The sequence below is a fragment of the Bacillus rossius genome, assembly GCF_032445375.1.
Source record: "Bacillus rossius redtenbacheri isolate Brsri chromosome 9 unlocalized genomic scaffold, Brsri_v3 Brsri_v3_scf9_2, whole genome shotgun sequence".
In the NCBI taxonomy this organism is placed as follows: Eukaryota; Metazoa; Arthropoda; class Insecta; order Phasmatodea; family Bacillidae; genus Bacillus; species Bacillus rossius.
Window position 1 is genome coordinate 11,016,022 of NW_026962013.1, and position 18,435 is coordinate 11,034,456.

The 18,435-nt window shown below is 40.8% G+C and overlaps 1 protein-coding gene across 1 annotated transcript in view; it reads right to left on the reverse strand.

Moving 5' to 3' along the window:
* LOC134542941 (SET domain-containing protein SmydA-8-like) overlaps nucleotides 1–16,734 on the reverse strand; it is a 29,805-nt gene extending 13,071 nt beyond the window's left edge. Inside the window, exons 1-4 of the mRNA XM_063387554.1 lie at nucleotides 16,622–16,734; nucleotides 13,596–13,784; nucleotides 5,219–5,444; nucleotides 51–332 (exon numbers count right to left, since the gene is read on the reverse strand). Of these exons, the coding sequence (XP_063243624.1) occupies nucleotides 51–332; nucleotides 5,219–5,444; nucleotides 13,596–13,784; nucleotides 16,622–16,677 (753 nt within the window). The 5' untranslated portion in view covers nucleotides 16,678–16,734. The remainder of the gene's footprint in view (nucleotides 1–50; nucleotides 333–5,218; nucleotides 5,445–13,595; nucleotides 13,785–16,621) is intronic.
* Between the last annotated feature and the right edge of the window lie 1,701 nt (nucleotides 16,735–18,435).

Genomic DNA, 18,435 nt, shown 5'->3' on the forward strand with positions numbered 1-18,435 from the left:
ACGCACCGTAGGATTGTCTTGGGAACCTCTCGCTCCCCCTACTAACTGACCTGCAAGGTGGCGGCGTAGTTGAAGAAGAGCGGCGCGCCGCGGGGCACGGCCACGCTGGCGTGCACGGCGAGCGTGAAGCGGTCGTCGACGGCGAGGTGCGTGTTGGCCACGCAGTCGTGCGCCATGAGGGCGGCGCGCGGGTACACGGCGCGCAGGCGCAGCGCCTCCTGGGGCGCCGCCCCCGGGGAGCGCACCTCGAAGCAGTTCACGTCCAGCACCCCGCACAGCCGCTGCACCAGCTCGCCGTCGTCGGGGCCCGCGAACCCGGCGGCCTGCAGCGCCTGTCGCCACCACCCACTCGCAGTGGCGTAGCCAGGATTTGTGTATGGGGGGGGGGGGGTGTTAAGAAACATGCCCCCCCCCCTGTATTGGGGTCCTCCCCCGGGAAAATTTGGATTTTAAGGTGTAAAATAGTGCTATCTTAGCAGTTTTCGGTACTTTAATTTAAATATTGTAATATGAAATTTGTTTGTGTGATGAATAAGAAATTAATTAAAGATTTGGGGGGGGGGGGGGTTGAACCCCTAACCCCCCCCCCCCCTGGCTACGCCCCTGCGTCACTTCCTTCCTGCCTCCCTGCTGTCGAGGTCTATATCTGTGGGGAAGCCTTCTTTTCGCAGACGAGAGAGCCAAACGGCCGATCGTGCCTCTTCGGTTTTTTTTGTTCATTGTAAATAAATATGGCGGTGCTGATAAAAGGATACTAATGGTCAATTAGGTTAGGTTAGCTACATTATAAATACTTTTAAAACATTGTGGACGGTTGATTTGGTTAGGATAGCTACATTTAAGATACGGAAAAAAAAAAACATGAACTTCGGGTTTTGGCTCTCTAGTCTGTGAAAAGGCTTTCCACATCTGTGTAGGTGCGACGCTCGCCGGTGCTTCCTCTGGACTGGCGCGTGGTCTTCTATGCTTCCTACGCTATCTGAGCGGTGATCACAACATTATATGGCCAAAAATTGAAGGCTCAGTCCGGCGCACTCGAGGCCAAGTGGAGCTTATCTACAAGCGCCAATTAGGTAGTTGAGTGACTAATTTTTTTAAATCGATAGTTTTCTTTGTATGAATCAAGAATAAATGGAAAAAATTGCAGCAAGAAAGAAAAATAAAGTTACTCAAATAAAAAGCGTACTGGAGTCAAAAGCATGGGCGTCTGGCACATAAAGTTTAAGGGGGACACAAAATAAATTTATTTATTTATTTAAATGCTAGTAGGTACCTCCATCGAGTTAACTATAAAATGTCTGTTTACTTTGAAACTATGCTTGGTATGTAATTTTTATTTGACACCTGATCTAATACTTTGTCATCACTGTAAGTAGGCCTACATGTATTTTATAAACAGGAAAATAGTATAAATACTGGATGTACTTGAAAATATTGGACGTCCGTGGTCAAAAGCCAGTTTGTTTTGTAATACGTCATACAACAAACAGTTGCAGCTCATTATCCCGCGTAGTAAATTACCCACCAACCCCCCCCCCCCCTAATATACACAGTTGCATATGGAAAAGTTTATTTTAAATCTGTAGATTGGAACATAATTTTACATATAAACAGTAGTGTTTTCGTTAGGTTGTCAGTTTCCATTAAGTCCAAACAGATGAAATTTGTATGTTTATGATATTTAATACATCTATTACTTATTAGTTAAACTGACTTGGATGCGGAGCAAATAAACAGTTTGGCCCCTTACAGATGATGCATATAATGATCATGCAGTTTTCGTATTGAAATATAAAATTTTTATATCCTACAATTTTCGTATTGACTATATCCTAAAATTAGTAATATCAAATCTATTACAAATCATATTGTTTTTACTAATATACATTTTAAGACATTATATCAATCACCCCACACCCGGCACATTTTCCTGCATAACCCAATTTTGTAAACACTTTAAATCAAAAAAGAATGTATGTATTTTAAAAATGTTTCGAATTTTAAGGGCCTTAGGGCATACCCTGACCCTAGGGGCACAGTCGACCACGGGGAAAATTCCCACCATGCCCCGACATCATGGATACCCTCTGCCCCCCCCCCCAACTCACCCAGTGGTTATTTATATGTCGCATTATTAAATCAATAAATTATTAATTAATAAATTATAAATATCATGAAATTGCATATTTGACTGGAAAGCATCTATTTGTAAGATAATTAAAACACACACACACACACATATATATATATATATACACACACATGTGTGTTAAAGACGATCTTTATGATAGAAAACTACGTGGTTTTTCAGAAATAATATTTTTAAGAATAAAATTAATGAGCCTATAAATATATTTTTCGTCAAAAACGTCTAAAATACTACATAACAGAGGTATTGGTCAATAGTTTGTCACTAAAATTTAACTGTCAATAACACTTCAAGAAAATTATGTATACAACTCACTTACTGATACACACTTAATTAAAATATTTTATGTACACAAGCAAAATTATTTAATGCTTTAAATGTTTGTTTGAGCTTTGTTTATAACATGTTAGAATGATAACGCTACAGTTACTAAAAACTAAAACGCATACAAAACTAAAATAAAAAAAAAATATTTTTGCAAAACTCCGTTCCCCCGGAGAAACCCCCGGAATAGCCACCGCATGGGGAGCCCAAGAAAAGAAACGGGCTCCCCATTTGGAAGCCACCTGGTAGGTTTTTTTCTGTTCCACCCACCGTTTCTTTGGTAGCCTGACTTGTTACAAGGGATTGTATTCCTACCAGAGAAAATGCCGCCATTCTCTCTGGGCAATCCGCCTTGGAGGAGCCGGGGCGCGAACCCGGGTCCTACAAGTCACAAGGCAGGCGCTCTACCCCAGAACCAGAGTGGTAGAGCGGATACTTGCAGTCTTCTTAACACTGACATGATGTTATTCCACGAGTTTACTGTAGTTTGATTTATCATAAATACGTGCTTACTTTTGACAGTTTATTTAGGAATTAATCGTGTACGTATGTAGGATATTAAAAATAAAAAATATATATACGTGAGCAAGTCTTTCAGAAAGATCTAACCTAGGTTTCAAGCAAATTCATGTGTTATCATGTTGCAAATACAATTATAATATAAAAAATTGATTGCCTGTAAGGTCGGTTTACGGACGATAGTTTAACGTGACAACGCCATAACAAAACATTGATGAAATGATTGCATACTTTTATGAATAAAATTGAATCATTTTTATTTGAATAATAAAAGAATAAATACTTGAAATTATACTAGTAATCATATTTTTAAAATGCAAGAATAATTAACCTTTATTGCCGAATTTGTTGTTGTAATCAGCCATGAAAACCACATCAACTTTTCACTTCACTTTATAAACAGTTGACGAAACAGTTCACGTGTAGATGACTTTTAATTAATTTTAAAAACTGGCGTTTAGCTATAAAGTTTAAATATAATTATGAACAAGTTTTCATATAAATAACTGTAATCAAATATCTATCATCAATTATATGTATCACCATAATTTTTTAGTCAATTGTAACATAACCTATTATTACTGCACTCGCCGACAGATGCTACTTTTTTTTAATAGTAAAAGAATAAATACTTGAAATTATACTAGTAATCAGATTCATTTTCTTACGTACATTTGACGTAGAAATTATTTCATATTACACATTTATAAACAAAGTGTTAAGTTTTCACTTCTGTCGGTGCGGCGCAAGCGTACAATGAGCGTAACGAGACACAGCGTAACGGAACAATGAGTGTAACGGAAGAATGTGCGTAACGGGACACTTTTTCGTGCGTGCAGCCGGCGTTCATCGATTTATTAGACTTTGTCACGTCAAAATTATAAGATTTACAAACAATTCGAATGGATTTTATGGTGTGCTTACTAAGGGAGTTATGAATTTATTTTCGTATTTTAACCCCTATTTATCCACCATTTGCATGGTTGGTTGTACCAGAAAGTGTTTCAGACAAATGTTTTAGGTAACATTTGTAGGGTTTGCAAACAATTTGAACGGATTTGATAGTGTGCCTATACTAACGGAGTTATTAATTTCTGCCATTCAACCACTGTTTATTTATTATTTTTTTAGACGAAACGAATTTGATAGTGTACATGATACGAAAAATATGATATACAAACAATTTGAATGGATTTAATAATGTAATTACTAAGGGAGTTATTAATTTTTTTTTTGTCCTTCAACCACTGTTATTTTCTACTCCTTACAGTAAAAATTGGTCGTATAAAAAATTATTTTAGGCGAAAGTTATAGATAATATTTTGTGGTTCTACAATATATAAGAATGGATTAATGATATATTTTTAAATTATACCCACGTTTATTAAAATCCCTTTTGTGCAATGGTTCATTCTATAACAAATTATTTTAGATAAAAATTATATCATTTACAAATAATTTGATTGGATTCGATAGTGTGCCTACTAAGTCATTATCCTTGTTTTTTGTCTACGCCCTACGTCTTATCAAAAATTATTTCAGACCAAATTTTTAGATAAAAAATTATAAGATCAACAAACAAACTGTACGAATTCGATGTTGTGCCTACGAAGGGAGTTATTAACTTTTTTTTTGTGCTCCAACCCTTATTTTTTCAAGCCCATAGCAGTTATGGTGGGTTGTATAAAAAAATAATTCAGATTACTGCCACGATTTTTTCTATTTCTAAACCCCCCTCCCCCTTCCCCATTTCTACTGCCTTTGTTCGGATATTGCCCATTAACGAACTCGATCGAGATATTCCACTACTAGAAATTAGTGTATTAGTTTGGAAGTGATATACATATATGTACATATATATGTATATTCTTACAGCCACGTCACGATGTTTGGTAAATCCACATGTCCCTCCGCTCATGGACGCAAGGGACATCTGGCAGTAAATCAGTTAAAAAAAAATAGGGCGAAAGATTGTTCATCAGATCACATAGAAAGCAGTGTGTGTGTGTGTGTGTGTGTGCATCGTGGGCTCACGGTCGCAGAGAGGCGTATCTAAATAAACAGTGTTTCAATCATTGACACAGTTCAAGAGTTTGAAGATTTTCATTCCAGCTTAACAATCGAACGAATCCGCGAAATTTACATGTACGAGGGCTATTCTTAAAGGTGAAGCTCCGCTCGGTCATCAAACTTCCAAACTAATACCTGACGACGATGGTACCGCACCTTGTCGACGACGGCCTGGTGGCTCCTCCAGACGGCGGTGCCTCGCCGCCGCCCCAGGTGCGCCTCCATGCCCAGCAGGGCGTCCCACCTCCAGGCGTCCGGCGGCGGCGCCTGCCTCAGCAGCAGGCAGCGGAGCGGCAGCACGAGCTGGCTGCAGTCCAGCAGGCCTCTGGGCGCGCCGCGCGCCGCCAGCGCCGAGCACTCCGCCTCCGTGTGCCCGCCGCCCCTGTGGTTAACGGGTTTTGCCTGATTTTAGTCCGTTAGGCAAAACGCCGTTCGCCAAATAGGAGTTAGGCAAGACGCCGTTGGCCAAATAGGAGTTAGGCAAGACGCCGTTCACCAAATAGGAGTTAGGCAAAACGCCGTTCGCCAAATAGGAGTTAGGCCAAACGCCGTTCGCCAAATAGGAGTAAGGCAAGACGCCGTTGGCCAAATAGGAGTTAGGCAAGACGCCGTTCGCCAAATAGGAGTTAGGCCAAACGCCGTTCGCCAAATAGGTGTTAGGCAAGACGCCGTTGGCCAAATTGGAGTTAGGCAAGACGCCGTTGGCCAAATATGAGTTAGGCAAGACGCCGTTGGCCAAATAGGAGTTAGGCAAGACGCCGTTGGCCAAATAGGAGTTAGACAAGACGCCGTTGGCCAAATAGGAGTTAGGCAAGACGCCGTTCACCAAATAGGAGTTAGGCCAAACGCCGTTCACCAAATAGGAGGTAGGCAAAATGCCGTTTGCCAAATAGGAGTTAGGCAAGACGCCGTTGGCCAAATAGGTGTTAGGCAAGACGCCGTTCGCCAAATAGGAGTTAGGCAAGACGCCGTTCGCCAAATAGGAGTTAGGCCAAACGCCGTTCACCAAATAGGAGTTAGGCAAAACGCCGTTCGCCAAATAGGAGTGAGCAAGACGCCGTTGGCCAAATAGGAGTTAGGCAAGACGTCGTTGGCCAAATAGGAGTTTGGCAAGACGCCGTTGGCAAAATAGGAGTTAGGCAAGACGCCGTTGGCCAAATAGGAGTTAGGCAAGACGCCGTTCGCCAAATAGGAGTTAGGCCAAACGCCGTTCACCAAATAGGAGTTAGGCAAAACGCCGTTCGCCAAATAGGAGTGAGCAAGACGCCGTTGGCCAAATAGGAGTTAGGCAAGACGTCGTTGGCCAAATAGGAGTTTGGCAAGACGCCGTTGGCAAAATAGGAGTTAGGCAAGACGCCGTTGGCCAAATAGGAGTTAGGCAAGAAGCCGTTGGCCAAATAGGAGTTAGGCAACACGCCGTTGGCCAAATAGGAGTTAGGCAAGACGCCGTTGGCCAAATAGGAGTTAGGCAAGACGCCGTTAGGCAAATCGCCGTCAGGCAGAACTCTCTTAGGGAAAACGCCGTTAGGAAAATCGCCTTTAGGCAATTCGACGTTAGGTAAAACGCCTTTAGGCGAAATGACTTTAGGCAAATCGCTGTAACGAATTCATGCTTAGGCAAACCGCCTGTTATTCCGGTCAACCCCTCGTTTAAACCCCTTGAAGTAATGCTTTAATCGTTGACAATATTGTTGCGAACGTGAGCCGCGGGGTTTCCGGGGCGATAGTGTCGCGGGTGCGACGAGAGTCCCGAGCGAGGCGTCGAGGGGATCCTCGACGAAGGGGAAGTGCGACGGCTGCAGCGGAATCCCGCGAGGGGAGCTGCGGCACAGCAAAGTGAGTGACTGGGGAATAAATAGTTTTTTAGTGTAATTGATTATTTTGTAATTTTTAGAAGATTATTTGTTAGTGATGCAAATATTGGAAATCGATAGAACAGTGTAGTAAAATCTTCAATTGGGCTATCCATTTGCGAACCCAGTAGTTTTCCCACACTATGATTTATTATTTCATTTTAATAAATCGTAACAATATTTATAAATAAATAAAAAAAATTCATACAGCTAATGATCTTCAAAAACTATTCTTCATGCACTAATAACGTGGTCGTATATAAATTGGATTTATATAAAAAACGGATTTGATAGTATACTATCAAAACCTTGTTATTTACACCCCATGAAGTAATGACTAGTTAGATAAAAAATATATTTTAACAAAACAGGATTTCATAGTGTACATACCATACATTGTTGACAGTATTTATAAATAAATAAAAATAAGAATGGATTCAATAGCGTACACAGTTAAAGCAAAAAAAATTACAAACCCGCGATTGTCAACTGGTTGCAGTGTTGCGAAAAGTGCTTAGAACTGAATGACGATTATATGGAAAAAAACCTTTTTCTCACAAGTTTGGTTTTTTTTTTTTTTTAAACAAACGGAGCATACTTTATATTTGTCGTATCCCTCGTATCTCTACACATCAGCAAGGAATTAGCATTAAACATATTACAACAAAAAGAGCACATGTAACACAGTAAACGTCTTTGACATCACACAGAAACAAAGAACTTTTCCATACCGCCTTGCCTCAAAAAGTCCCCAACTACTGAACTTCGAGACGTACGTGCGCAGATACGAACTTGAGCTTGTGTCGCTTGGCGAAAAAGGAAGGGGGGTTTGGAAGGGGACGCGGAAGACTACCATACTGGAAGTATTCCGCTTGGCCTCTTTGAAAAAGGCGGAAAAGTACCATAACCATATTTTTGTGTAGTGTAGTTTGTTGGCACAGATCAAGCAGCACAGGCACTTTAGGGAAGACATAGGCTCGTACATTTCGAATGTTGATGGGCTTTCTTTCAAAAATAAACTATGCTGAAAGTTAAGTATTTTTTTCTATTAGGAAGTAAAAAAATTGTTACTATGCGTAGCTGTCAGATACAATTGAAATTCAGTTTTTCGTGCCTTACAACACTTATAGACGAATTATGACATACAAATTAAAAAAATAGGAACCATATAAGCACATAGAATAAGAACAAAAAACACATATAAATTTAATAAGACCTAAGATTTTCAAGTGCAACTAATGGTATTATCTACATGTTGGTGAAAAATAAAACCTTGCCATCCACTATAACTCGAAAGTATTAAAGTGGACACCACGATAATGTCATTTCTATCTATGTGATAATATTAATTAATTGTATTCGTTTTTATTTACTAAATGTTATACAATAAAAGCTGTCGTAATTCAGAGACGTTTGTTAACTTGAAAACCAGATCTGGACAGCTAGAATATTATGCTGAATAGTTTTCCAAACATACTTCCTTTTTTTTCCATCAGCAATTCCGATTACAGTTGGAATATAATTAATTAAATATTAAAGAGTAGTTGAGACAAACTACTACTTTGCGGATTGCAAAGCGTCTATTTGTAAGATAATTAAAACATATATACACACGCACATAATACTGCGTGTGTTAAAGACGATCTTACCGATAGAAAACTACGTGGTTTTTCAGAAATAATATTTTTAGGAATAAAATTCATGAGCCTATAAATATTTTTTTCATCAAAACAAGAAAATATATACCGATAAATGGTAGAACACACAACATTCAATATTCAAATATTTTATGTACAAATGCAAAAATGTTTTTAATGTTTGTTTGAGCTTTATTTATAACATGTTGGAATGGTAACGCTACAGTTACTAAAAGCTAAAACGCATACAAAACTAAAATATATATATATATATTTTTGCAAAACTCCGTTCCCCCGGAGAAACCCCCGGAATGGCCACCGCATGGGGAGCCCAGGAAAAGAAACGGGCTCCCCATTTGGAAGCCACCTGGAAGGTTTTTTTCTGTTCCACCCACCGTTTCTTTGGTAGCCTGACTTGTTACAAGGGATTGTATTCATACCAGAGAAAATGCCGCCATTCTCTCTGGGCAATCCGCCTTGGAGGAGCCGGGGCGCGAACCCGGGTCCTACAAGTCACAAGGCAGGCGCTCTACCCCAGAACCAGAGTGGTAGAGCGGATACTTGCAGTCTTCTTAACACTGACATGATGCTATTCCACGAGTTTACTGTAGTTTCGTGTGTCAATAACACGTGCAGTACGTGTTGTCACATTTAACCTCGGTAACGAACAAATTTATGATGCATTCTTATGTTCTTCGTTCAGCATGAATTGTGTTATTTCATAACAGTGAAATATAATTTGTATAACTAGTCTGGCAATTTTTTTAGTTAATATTCTGTAAAAAAAAACTTACAGTCCCGCTGTACAATAATTATATAAAATTATAGACTAGGAAAAAAAATATGTAAAGAGCTTGCACTGTCGATGGTAAAGTTATTTTGAAATATTGTGTGCGACGTAACAAGTCACAGCGGGATATTTAAAACTGTCAGCCCTATATTTTATTTATTATTTGTTTTCATATAATTTATTTATAATTCATTGATTTTTGGACATTACACTGCTCTCTTGACTGATAGACTCTATGATATTATAACAGGAACAATCAAAATCCCGCATTTTATTTTGGCACCTTTTTGAAATATTTGTTTGTAATTTTAGAAAAACTTCTGGTTTTTCCATATTAAAAAGGACATTTATTTTTTTTGGTGCGTATGTACATCGAGTGCAATCATTTTAAAAGTGTTATAAATAAGATTCGGACGACGGAACCTACGAAGAAGTGAGTAAGCCTGTTTTAATAACAGTAAATACACTTAAATCGGTAGTGCTTTACGTCCGTAAATACCGTGAATGAACAGCCACTTACGATTGCAAACTGAGATTAATAGCTAGTAAACGTACTTTTGATGCAGGCCATAACACTATTATTTTCCTATCTCCCCAGAGGTCTGAGAAACTAACAAGATATCAAATCTATCCTGAGCTAAGCCAAGTGAAAACAATTTAGGTTAAATAAAAAATTTAACGAAAATTTCACATTTTCTGTAATATTTTTTTTTTTCAAGCTGATAGAACTGTCCCTCGTGTGCATAAATAACATCTAGAACTTTTTCAAGCCATTATTTGTTGTGATAATCAGATACAGAACATTTGCAGTTAAATCTGCGCACGCCGTAATTTTCCGGCCGATTATCAAGTTAAGGCTAAACACAGTTTTGCATTTTATTTTTAAATAAAATTATTATTACTTTTTCTTTCTTAGATGTTTGTATATTTAAATAATATTAGTTATACTGTCAATCAATGCAGGTGTTATTTACATTACACACGTTTAAGGTATGAAATCTGTGAGTTTGATTTAAAAAATTGATAACAGTAAACGGTATCTAAGATACCTGGCGCCCTGGCAATATTAGAGAGAGAGTGTGTGACTGTGTGGTAGGTTATGTATACACGTCACAATTAAACCTACTACAAATCAGTCACGGAGTTAGTAATGTATGCATATGTATAGTAGTATATAACATAGTCGCGGCATGTGTTTAGTTAAAAGATGTGTGCTTACAAGCATGAAGTTATTGTATAACATATTATTTATTTGATTTTAAAGCCACAGAAAAGTTTACTTTGTTATTTCATTTTTGGCTTTTTTGTTTTTGTTTTACCGTGCTTAATATGCGCAGCTAATACTGGAAAACTATTCAAACAACTGTTTGCAAATAGGCATTTTCAAAATCTTAAATTAAGTACTAAATCAATGACAGTGTTGGAGATGTCAAATTAAAAGATACATTTCATACTGACATCGCCAGTATTTTAGGTAATGATAGTACTGACATTAAATCGATCAGCTTTGTGAGATTTGCTTACTTATTGAGAAATTTTATTGGAACTTACAGTACTTCTGAGTACAGAATTCTTGGTAATAGCTTACATCAGGGTTAAGTATGGCATAAATGTTTTATGTTAAATGAAACCCTCAGAAACTTAATTAAATCATCGGGATTATTAAACATGAACTTTTTGAGTTCACAAATACAGAAAGTTTCTATTTAATATTTGTGCACATCGCTATTTAATTATTTGTAATTTTAATTGTAACAAAAATTTGAATTAGGTGATTTTATTTTGGATGTATAATATTTCTACGTGTAATAGTATAAAACATGTATTATGTTTTAACTGTTACAGTATCAAAAGTTCATTTAATGGTTGTGTATGTAAATATTTTGTACAAAAAATATATCCTACAACAAAAGATTTCAGTTTGCTTATAATTTTGTTGTTTTAAATTATTATTATTAGAACATTTCCGTCAGTTCGACAACTTAAGTAGATATAATAACTTCTTTATGAAATTAAATTCTCAATACATACTACACTTGATATTTTGAGATTATTACGAATTAATATATAATTTAATTTTAAATAATTTTTTTTAAACGTACTGGTTTCACATGCCAAATAAATACTTTAATTTTTCTTTTTTTTAATGGTTCTTGCAATTGGGTAAATTGATTATATAATATAATTAAAAACATACACCATTGCTGATGACAATGCATGTCATAAGAAACATCAATAACAGACAAGAAAGATAAATGTACAAACATACAGAAAACAAGCGAAACTCGGGGAACATCAAATCATTAAATAAATAGATAGAAATAATCGGTAAAAAACATTATTTCAGCAGAGACGGACACAGTGAGCTAACAACGATGAGACACTAGCAACAAGAACAGCAAATACAGACGAAAAATACTTTGAACAACTCACAGAATTGATTTTTCAGTACTTTTACAAAAGATTCGATTGTAAAACAGTTGACAAGGAATAGTTTGCAATACTAAAAGAAAGATATTATAACTCTGTACACCACATAGCTTTGGTTATTTTTGCATATCTGAAATACGGTTTATCGAGGTATAACTGAGTATTTCTTACAAAAATTGGCTAATATTTTTATACTTCAATTGGTGTGTACATTCGGCAATTTTTTTTTAACCATGGAAAAGATGATCGATCAAATATTCAACAATTTGGCTTTCTTTTGTTTTACCGTGCTTAATATACCCAGTTAATACTGGAAAGCTATTCAAACAAGGGTTTACAAATAACTTTCGCACATTGGAGGTACTGAGGCAACACAAAACATAAATGGTAACACTATTTCGTAGTGATACAGTTATTTTCTTACATCAAGTCATCAACTCCCATTGCACAAATCTTTCAAAGATAATACACATATCTATATCTGTCCTTTCCGCGTCAGAACCGATCCTCAACGGTAATAAAGTTCGCAGGCCTTCACGGCCATTGTCTGCAGTAAGCTTGGCTTCTGGGTTGTAGCCGCGTCCTTGGCGAATAATTCACCGAAGTTTCGGTCGACATTGCAGTCGCCATCATCAGGGAGCAGTCACCTACTGGTAACTGTAGGTTAACTGCTCCTTGATGATGGCGACTGCAATGTGGACCGAAAACGTCGGTGAATTAAATCGCCAAGGACGCGGCTACAACCCAGAAGCCAAGCTAGTTCCTCAACGATGCGGCCTTGACATTCGACTCCAAACCCCTTGACGGATGTCCACCCAACGACGACAAGACGAGAGCAGGTGGACTCGTGCGTGTAGCGGCAGGACAGCAGGACGGCAGGACAGCGGGACAGCAGGACAGCAGGACAGCAGGACAGCAGGACAGCAGGACAGCAGGACAGCAGGACAGCGGGACAGCAGGACAGCAGGACAGCAGGACAGAAGAACAGCAGGACAGCGGGACAGCAGGACAGAAGGACAGCAGGACATCAGGACAGCAGGGACAGCAGGACAGCAGGGGCAGCGGGACAGCAGGACAGCAGGACAGCAGGACAGCAGGACAGCAGGACAGCAGGACGGCAGGACAGCGGGACAGCAGGACAGCAGGACAGCAGGACAGAAGAACAGCAGGACAGCGGGACAGCAGGACAGAAGGACAGCAGGACATCAGGACAGCAGGGACAGCAGGACAGCAGGGGCAGCGGGACAGCGGGACAGCAGGACAGAAGGACAGCAGGACATCAGGACAGCAGGGACAGCAGGACAGCAGGGGCAGCGGGACAGCGGGACAGCAGGACAGCAGGACAGCAGGGGCAGCGGGACAGCAGGACGGCAGGATGGCAGGACAGCAGGACAGCAGGACAGCAGGGACAGCAGGACAGCAGGGGCAGCGGGACAGCAGGACAGCAGGACAGCAGGGGCAGCGGGACAGCAGGACAGCAGGACAGCAGGACAGCGGGACAGCGGGACAGCGGGACAGCAGGACAGCAGGACAGCAGGGACAGCAGGACAGCAGGGACAGCGGGACAGCAGGACAGCAGGGACAGCGGGACAGCAGGACAGCGGGACAGCAGGACAGCAGGACAGCAGGGACAGCAGGACAGCAGGGACAGCAGGACAGCAGGGGCAGCGGGACAGCAGGACAGCAGGACAGCGGGACAGCGGGACAGCAGGACAGCAGGACAGCAGGGACAGCAGGACAGCAGGACAGCAGGACAGCAGGGACAGCGGGACAGCAGGACAGCGGGACAGCAGGACAGCAGGACAGCAGGGACAGCAGGCTACCTCTCGCAGCGGGCGTCGCAGAGCGGGACGACGCCGCACCGGGAGCAGCGCAGACGGTCGCCTCGCAGGGGCAGCGGCCGGTAGCAGGCGAGGCACACGGGCGCCGCGTCGGCGCGCGGTCCGACGGCGAGGGGCGCCTCCCTCAGCAGCAGCTCTCCGGCGGCCACGTCGCGGCTCGCCACCAGGTACCTGCGCCCCGCGCCCCGCGTCAGAGCCCCGCTACCCTGGCCCTCCTCCCCGCCGTCTGTCCCGCTGAGACGAGCAACTGGGTGACCGAGGGGTCCCAGGGATGTGAGAGGTATGGTTCCGTGTCGGTGCTGCTCAGATCCCGCAGAGGGGGCTGGCTCTGTTGGAGGTCTGGGGGTGAACGGCGGATCTGGGGGCGGATTCGGTGGTGCCGAAGTTGGGATGGGTCTCCTCAACCTCTCAACCCAGCCGTGCGCTCGCCAGTAACATGCCGCGATTGGAAATGGCGAATCTATTTCCCGGTTCTCGGAACCCATGTTGGGCACTGGTAACAGTGTCAGGCATGCAAAAGACCCATCTTTCTCCTAACCAGGATGACGCCCTAGCGGGATCATATGCCTGGGGGAGTATTGATGAATTTTATGAGGTGTGAACCTAAGTTACATGTCCCGCTGGGTCAACGATACCTAACAGTTCTGTATATTAAAAATGCTCTAGAGTGTTTTAAAAGAGAACTGGAAGATGCTCCCACACCACCCTTCAAGGGCGCGTATTGGGAAGGGAACGTGAGCACGCCGGCCGCAAGGTCGGAATATATCTGAGTCGACGTGGTGAGCGACGACACAGCTCCGGTACTGGCCCGGACAGCTAGGCCTCCACCGGACCACGGGTTCACTGGGTGTTTTGAGGGGTCCCAGTGTGATGTGGGAGCCCGGGGTAGGCGCCAGCAGTGCTGACAAGGTCTAAGGGCCAAGAACTTGAGGCCCAGCATGTAGCTCATGTGTATGTTAAGCTGGTTAATTTGGTAGGACAAGTTGGTGTTTTTTTTTATCAACGGCCAGCTCCGAATGATGTAAATGTCCACCCACATGTAAGCACTTTTGTGTGGTGTGTCAATAAAGGTATTTAAGTCCCTTAACTTCATAGCCAACTGTCTGGTTGGCTGAGTCTGATCGAAAGGGAGGGAGTTATCCCTAGACAGTTCTGTCTGAATTACTTGTTCTGGGATGTTTAAAAATCTATCTGTTTGCCGACTCCCAATCTACCCTTGAAGGGCGCTTGTTTGGGAGGACAGGCGAGGGTTTGGAATACGATGTCCCGCTGTTGCGCCGCGCGTCTCACCCTTAGGGACAGTATGTCGCGCGCACAACACCTGACCGCCATGTTTCACAACCTGCTGATTCACAACAGCGCATAGGACGGCCGTGCGCATATTTATGTTACGGACACATGGCGAAACGACCAATGACAGCAGAATTTGTATTTTTCAATCAGATCATGGCGATAAATTGTCAAGATATTACAATCATCAGGTGCAATTCCTGCTTTAAATACTTATTAATGTTGTTACTTATAAATTACTAGCAAAATTTGTAAATATAAAAATGTGTCGTGGTTAGAATGGTTAAATAAATATGTTAAATAAACTTTATTTTTTATATGTTGAAAAACTGTGGTCACAAAATTGCTGTCATGGGATGATAATCATTTGGTAGTTGATATAGTTACTTACTAACACTGCCAACATATGTGGGATACATCGCGAAATGTCACTGGTTGTGAACCGAATTCGCTCAGGTCGTGCGCAAGGCCTGCTGTGCACTCGCGAAAGGTTCACGCTAGCCAATGTATTCGGACCATCGTCCACACAACGCATGAAGTCAGAGGGTCACGTGGACCAATCAGCGATCAGTGTTCGTCGGACACTGTTTATGACATTATAATTGTAGACGGGCCTTCACATTTAAAGTATGTCTCATAAATAAAGTTTGCTACAAATAAATTCATGATATTTACTAAAAAATGAAAGAATATCTCTAACTCTGAAAAAAAAAAAAAAAGAAGTTTTTCTAGAAGTAATTCTTGCATAAAATATATTCATCTTAAATGTTTTTGCTGCCGAAAGAAAACATTGATTAAAAATACTGGGGAGGCCAAAGTTTTTAAAATGAATACGTCGTGTGAAAGAAAAGTTAAAAAAATGTTAGTGTATGTTGTTTTACGGTTGTCTACCACGCCTTACCTGCTCTACAACTCGCCATACGTCTGGGTCATGGAATAACATTTGTTATTTTCTTACTGGCTTCTCGTTCTTTGGCATGTGTCAGAGTACCCACAATACACCAGAAAACTTAAGTAAATTTGGTAAAACGGGCGTGTATCGTATATGTAGAGACAATTTTTCTGGCCAAATTTGTTTTTGAAACCTGAGACAGGACACTTACTTGTTCAATAATACCTACTTCACCCAAAACAGTGATGCATGATTCACTATTACAACACAAATATTTTTTAACAATTATGTCTAATTAGTGGGAACAATACAAATAAATCAGCAACTATATGCATGTTTGAAAAACATACAAATGTTTTAATGCAAAAACTATTTGAATTTGAAGTATTAAAATATTACTTTTTTGTAATCTGAGTAGAGTTTTAAATATGTGTGTTGATTAATTTCATGATGATTTTTTTTTGGCATTTCGGTGCTTTATGGTGTATTGACTCGCATTTTGGTGTTAATATGGTTTATTGACTCGCATTTTGGTGTTAATATGGTGTATTGACGCACATTTTGTAGTAATATGGTTTATTGACTCGCATTTTGGTGTTAATATGGTGTATTGACTCGCATTTCGGTGTTAACACGGTGCATTTACTCGCATTTCGGTGTTAACACGGTGCATTGACTCGCATTTCGGTGTTAACATGGTGTATAGACTCGCATGTCGGTGTAAGTATGGTGTATTGACTCGCATTTTGGTGTTAGTATGGTGTACTGACGTGCCGTATCGCAATTCACCATATAAACGTAGAGGCTGGCGTCACCAGCGCCTCACCTGCCCAGGACGTCCGACTCCTCGACGCTGCACGGCGGCTGCTTGTCGTCCTGCATGGTCCGGGGTCACGTGGGTCGCCGTCGACTCCCCTCCCGGGGCGGCCCGCGGCGAACTGTCCCCTCGCGCCGGCCAGCCCCCCAGCCCCCCTCCAGACACGCTCCCTCTCCCGCGCGGCCAGGTTTATATATAGCGCGGTCCGGCCGGCGCGGCGTCTTAAAAATACACCCCGCGCCTGGCGTCGCTACGCCGCGAGGTGGTCGGTGGCTTGCTACGTCACGCCAGCAAAGTCGGTTTACGGACATAATTTTACGTGATAACGTCATGAGAAAACATTGACGAAAAAATGCATACTTTTTAAATTTTATATTACTATTTACAGTTTTTTTTGCAAATTTAATATTTAAATAATGTGTTTACATATAATCACGAACAATTATTTATAGAAATAAACTGAAATCAAATCAATGTCAATAAATTTGTTAATTTCAAAATGACGACATTGGACAAATAAATAAAAAAATTTAAAATTGCTGCTTTTAAAAAGCCCGTCTTAACCTGTTTGATATCATAGAAGATTTTCTCGCACGGTGGTTTGCCCGGTTCTTGCACGCTCGGCTCAGGCGAAACGTGACAATGAGTCGTGCTTTTCCGTGCGTGCAGTCGGCGTTAATCCATTTATAAGACGTTATCACGTCAAAAAGGCCCCATTGCCCGATGGGGGATGTCAACAGTTTGTTTTCATTTGTATTTTTTTTCCTAGGGCCCGTTCTACAACGACACGGAGATGTACCACAAAACCCGAAGACTGATCAGCCCGGAACTTTTCATTATCGCATCTGCTGCTTCCACAACGCACTGAAACATCACCAATGGTAACCAATCAGAATGATATTATGCCTCGAGATCATAGTACGAGCGTGATTTACGTACGCAATAAAAATAATGAACCACAAAGTAATGATATAACACAGGATGTTTTTGTGCTTTAAAAAATATTTTAACGTATTTAAAACATAAACAAACATGGATGTCACCGCAGCCAAGTGTTCGGGTTTCTATTGGTCGCACAACGGAAGAGTTCAGCATTGCCGAGCTAATCCGTGCGGGTCCGTCTCCGTTTGCTTGTCATTGTAGAACGTGTCTTGATTTACAATTTTCTTTTTCTTTTGATTGAGATTTATTTATAACGTGGTGGAGTGAAATTTATATACCTATAGTATTGAACAAAGACAAATGAATTTTGTTTGAAAAATTTCTAATTTTCAATTAATCAGACCTTAACTGTAGGACCTATCAAACACTGATTTCACTATCTTATTGGTTCTGGCTAGGTCTACCATGTCGTTTCTGTCGTATCTCCATCGGTTATGCTTCAGATAAAGCCACGTTTTTTTTTAATCAAGGGGAAATTTTGCACTATTTTTCATCAGAATGAGCCAATTGCACAGTCGTCACAAGCGCTGGAGGTTTTTGGTTCAAAGCCAGATGAGAGCAGGAGAACCCAGTGACGTCACGTACTGTAAAGTGCTGATATGCAAATGAAATAAATATTAAGACTCGTGAAAAAAGAACAATCTTGAAGTAGTTCTTTAGCTGCACATCCTGACGGTATTGCACAAAAAAATTTTTTTTTCTGTACTTTTACAAAAAAAAAATTTTTTTTTGGAAACCAGTTACCAAGAAATAATTTATAATACTACACTAAATATATCGTAGCTCTGTACAACACATGGCTATGATTATTATTTTTTGCATCTATAAATACATTTTTCAAGATAATACTGAGCATTTCTTACGAAAATTGACGCATAATT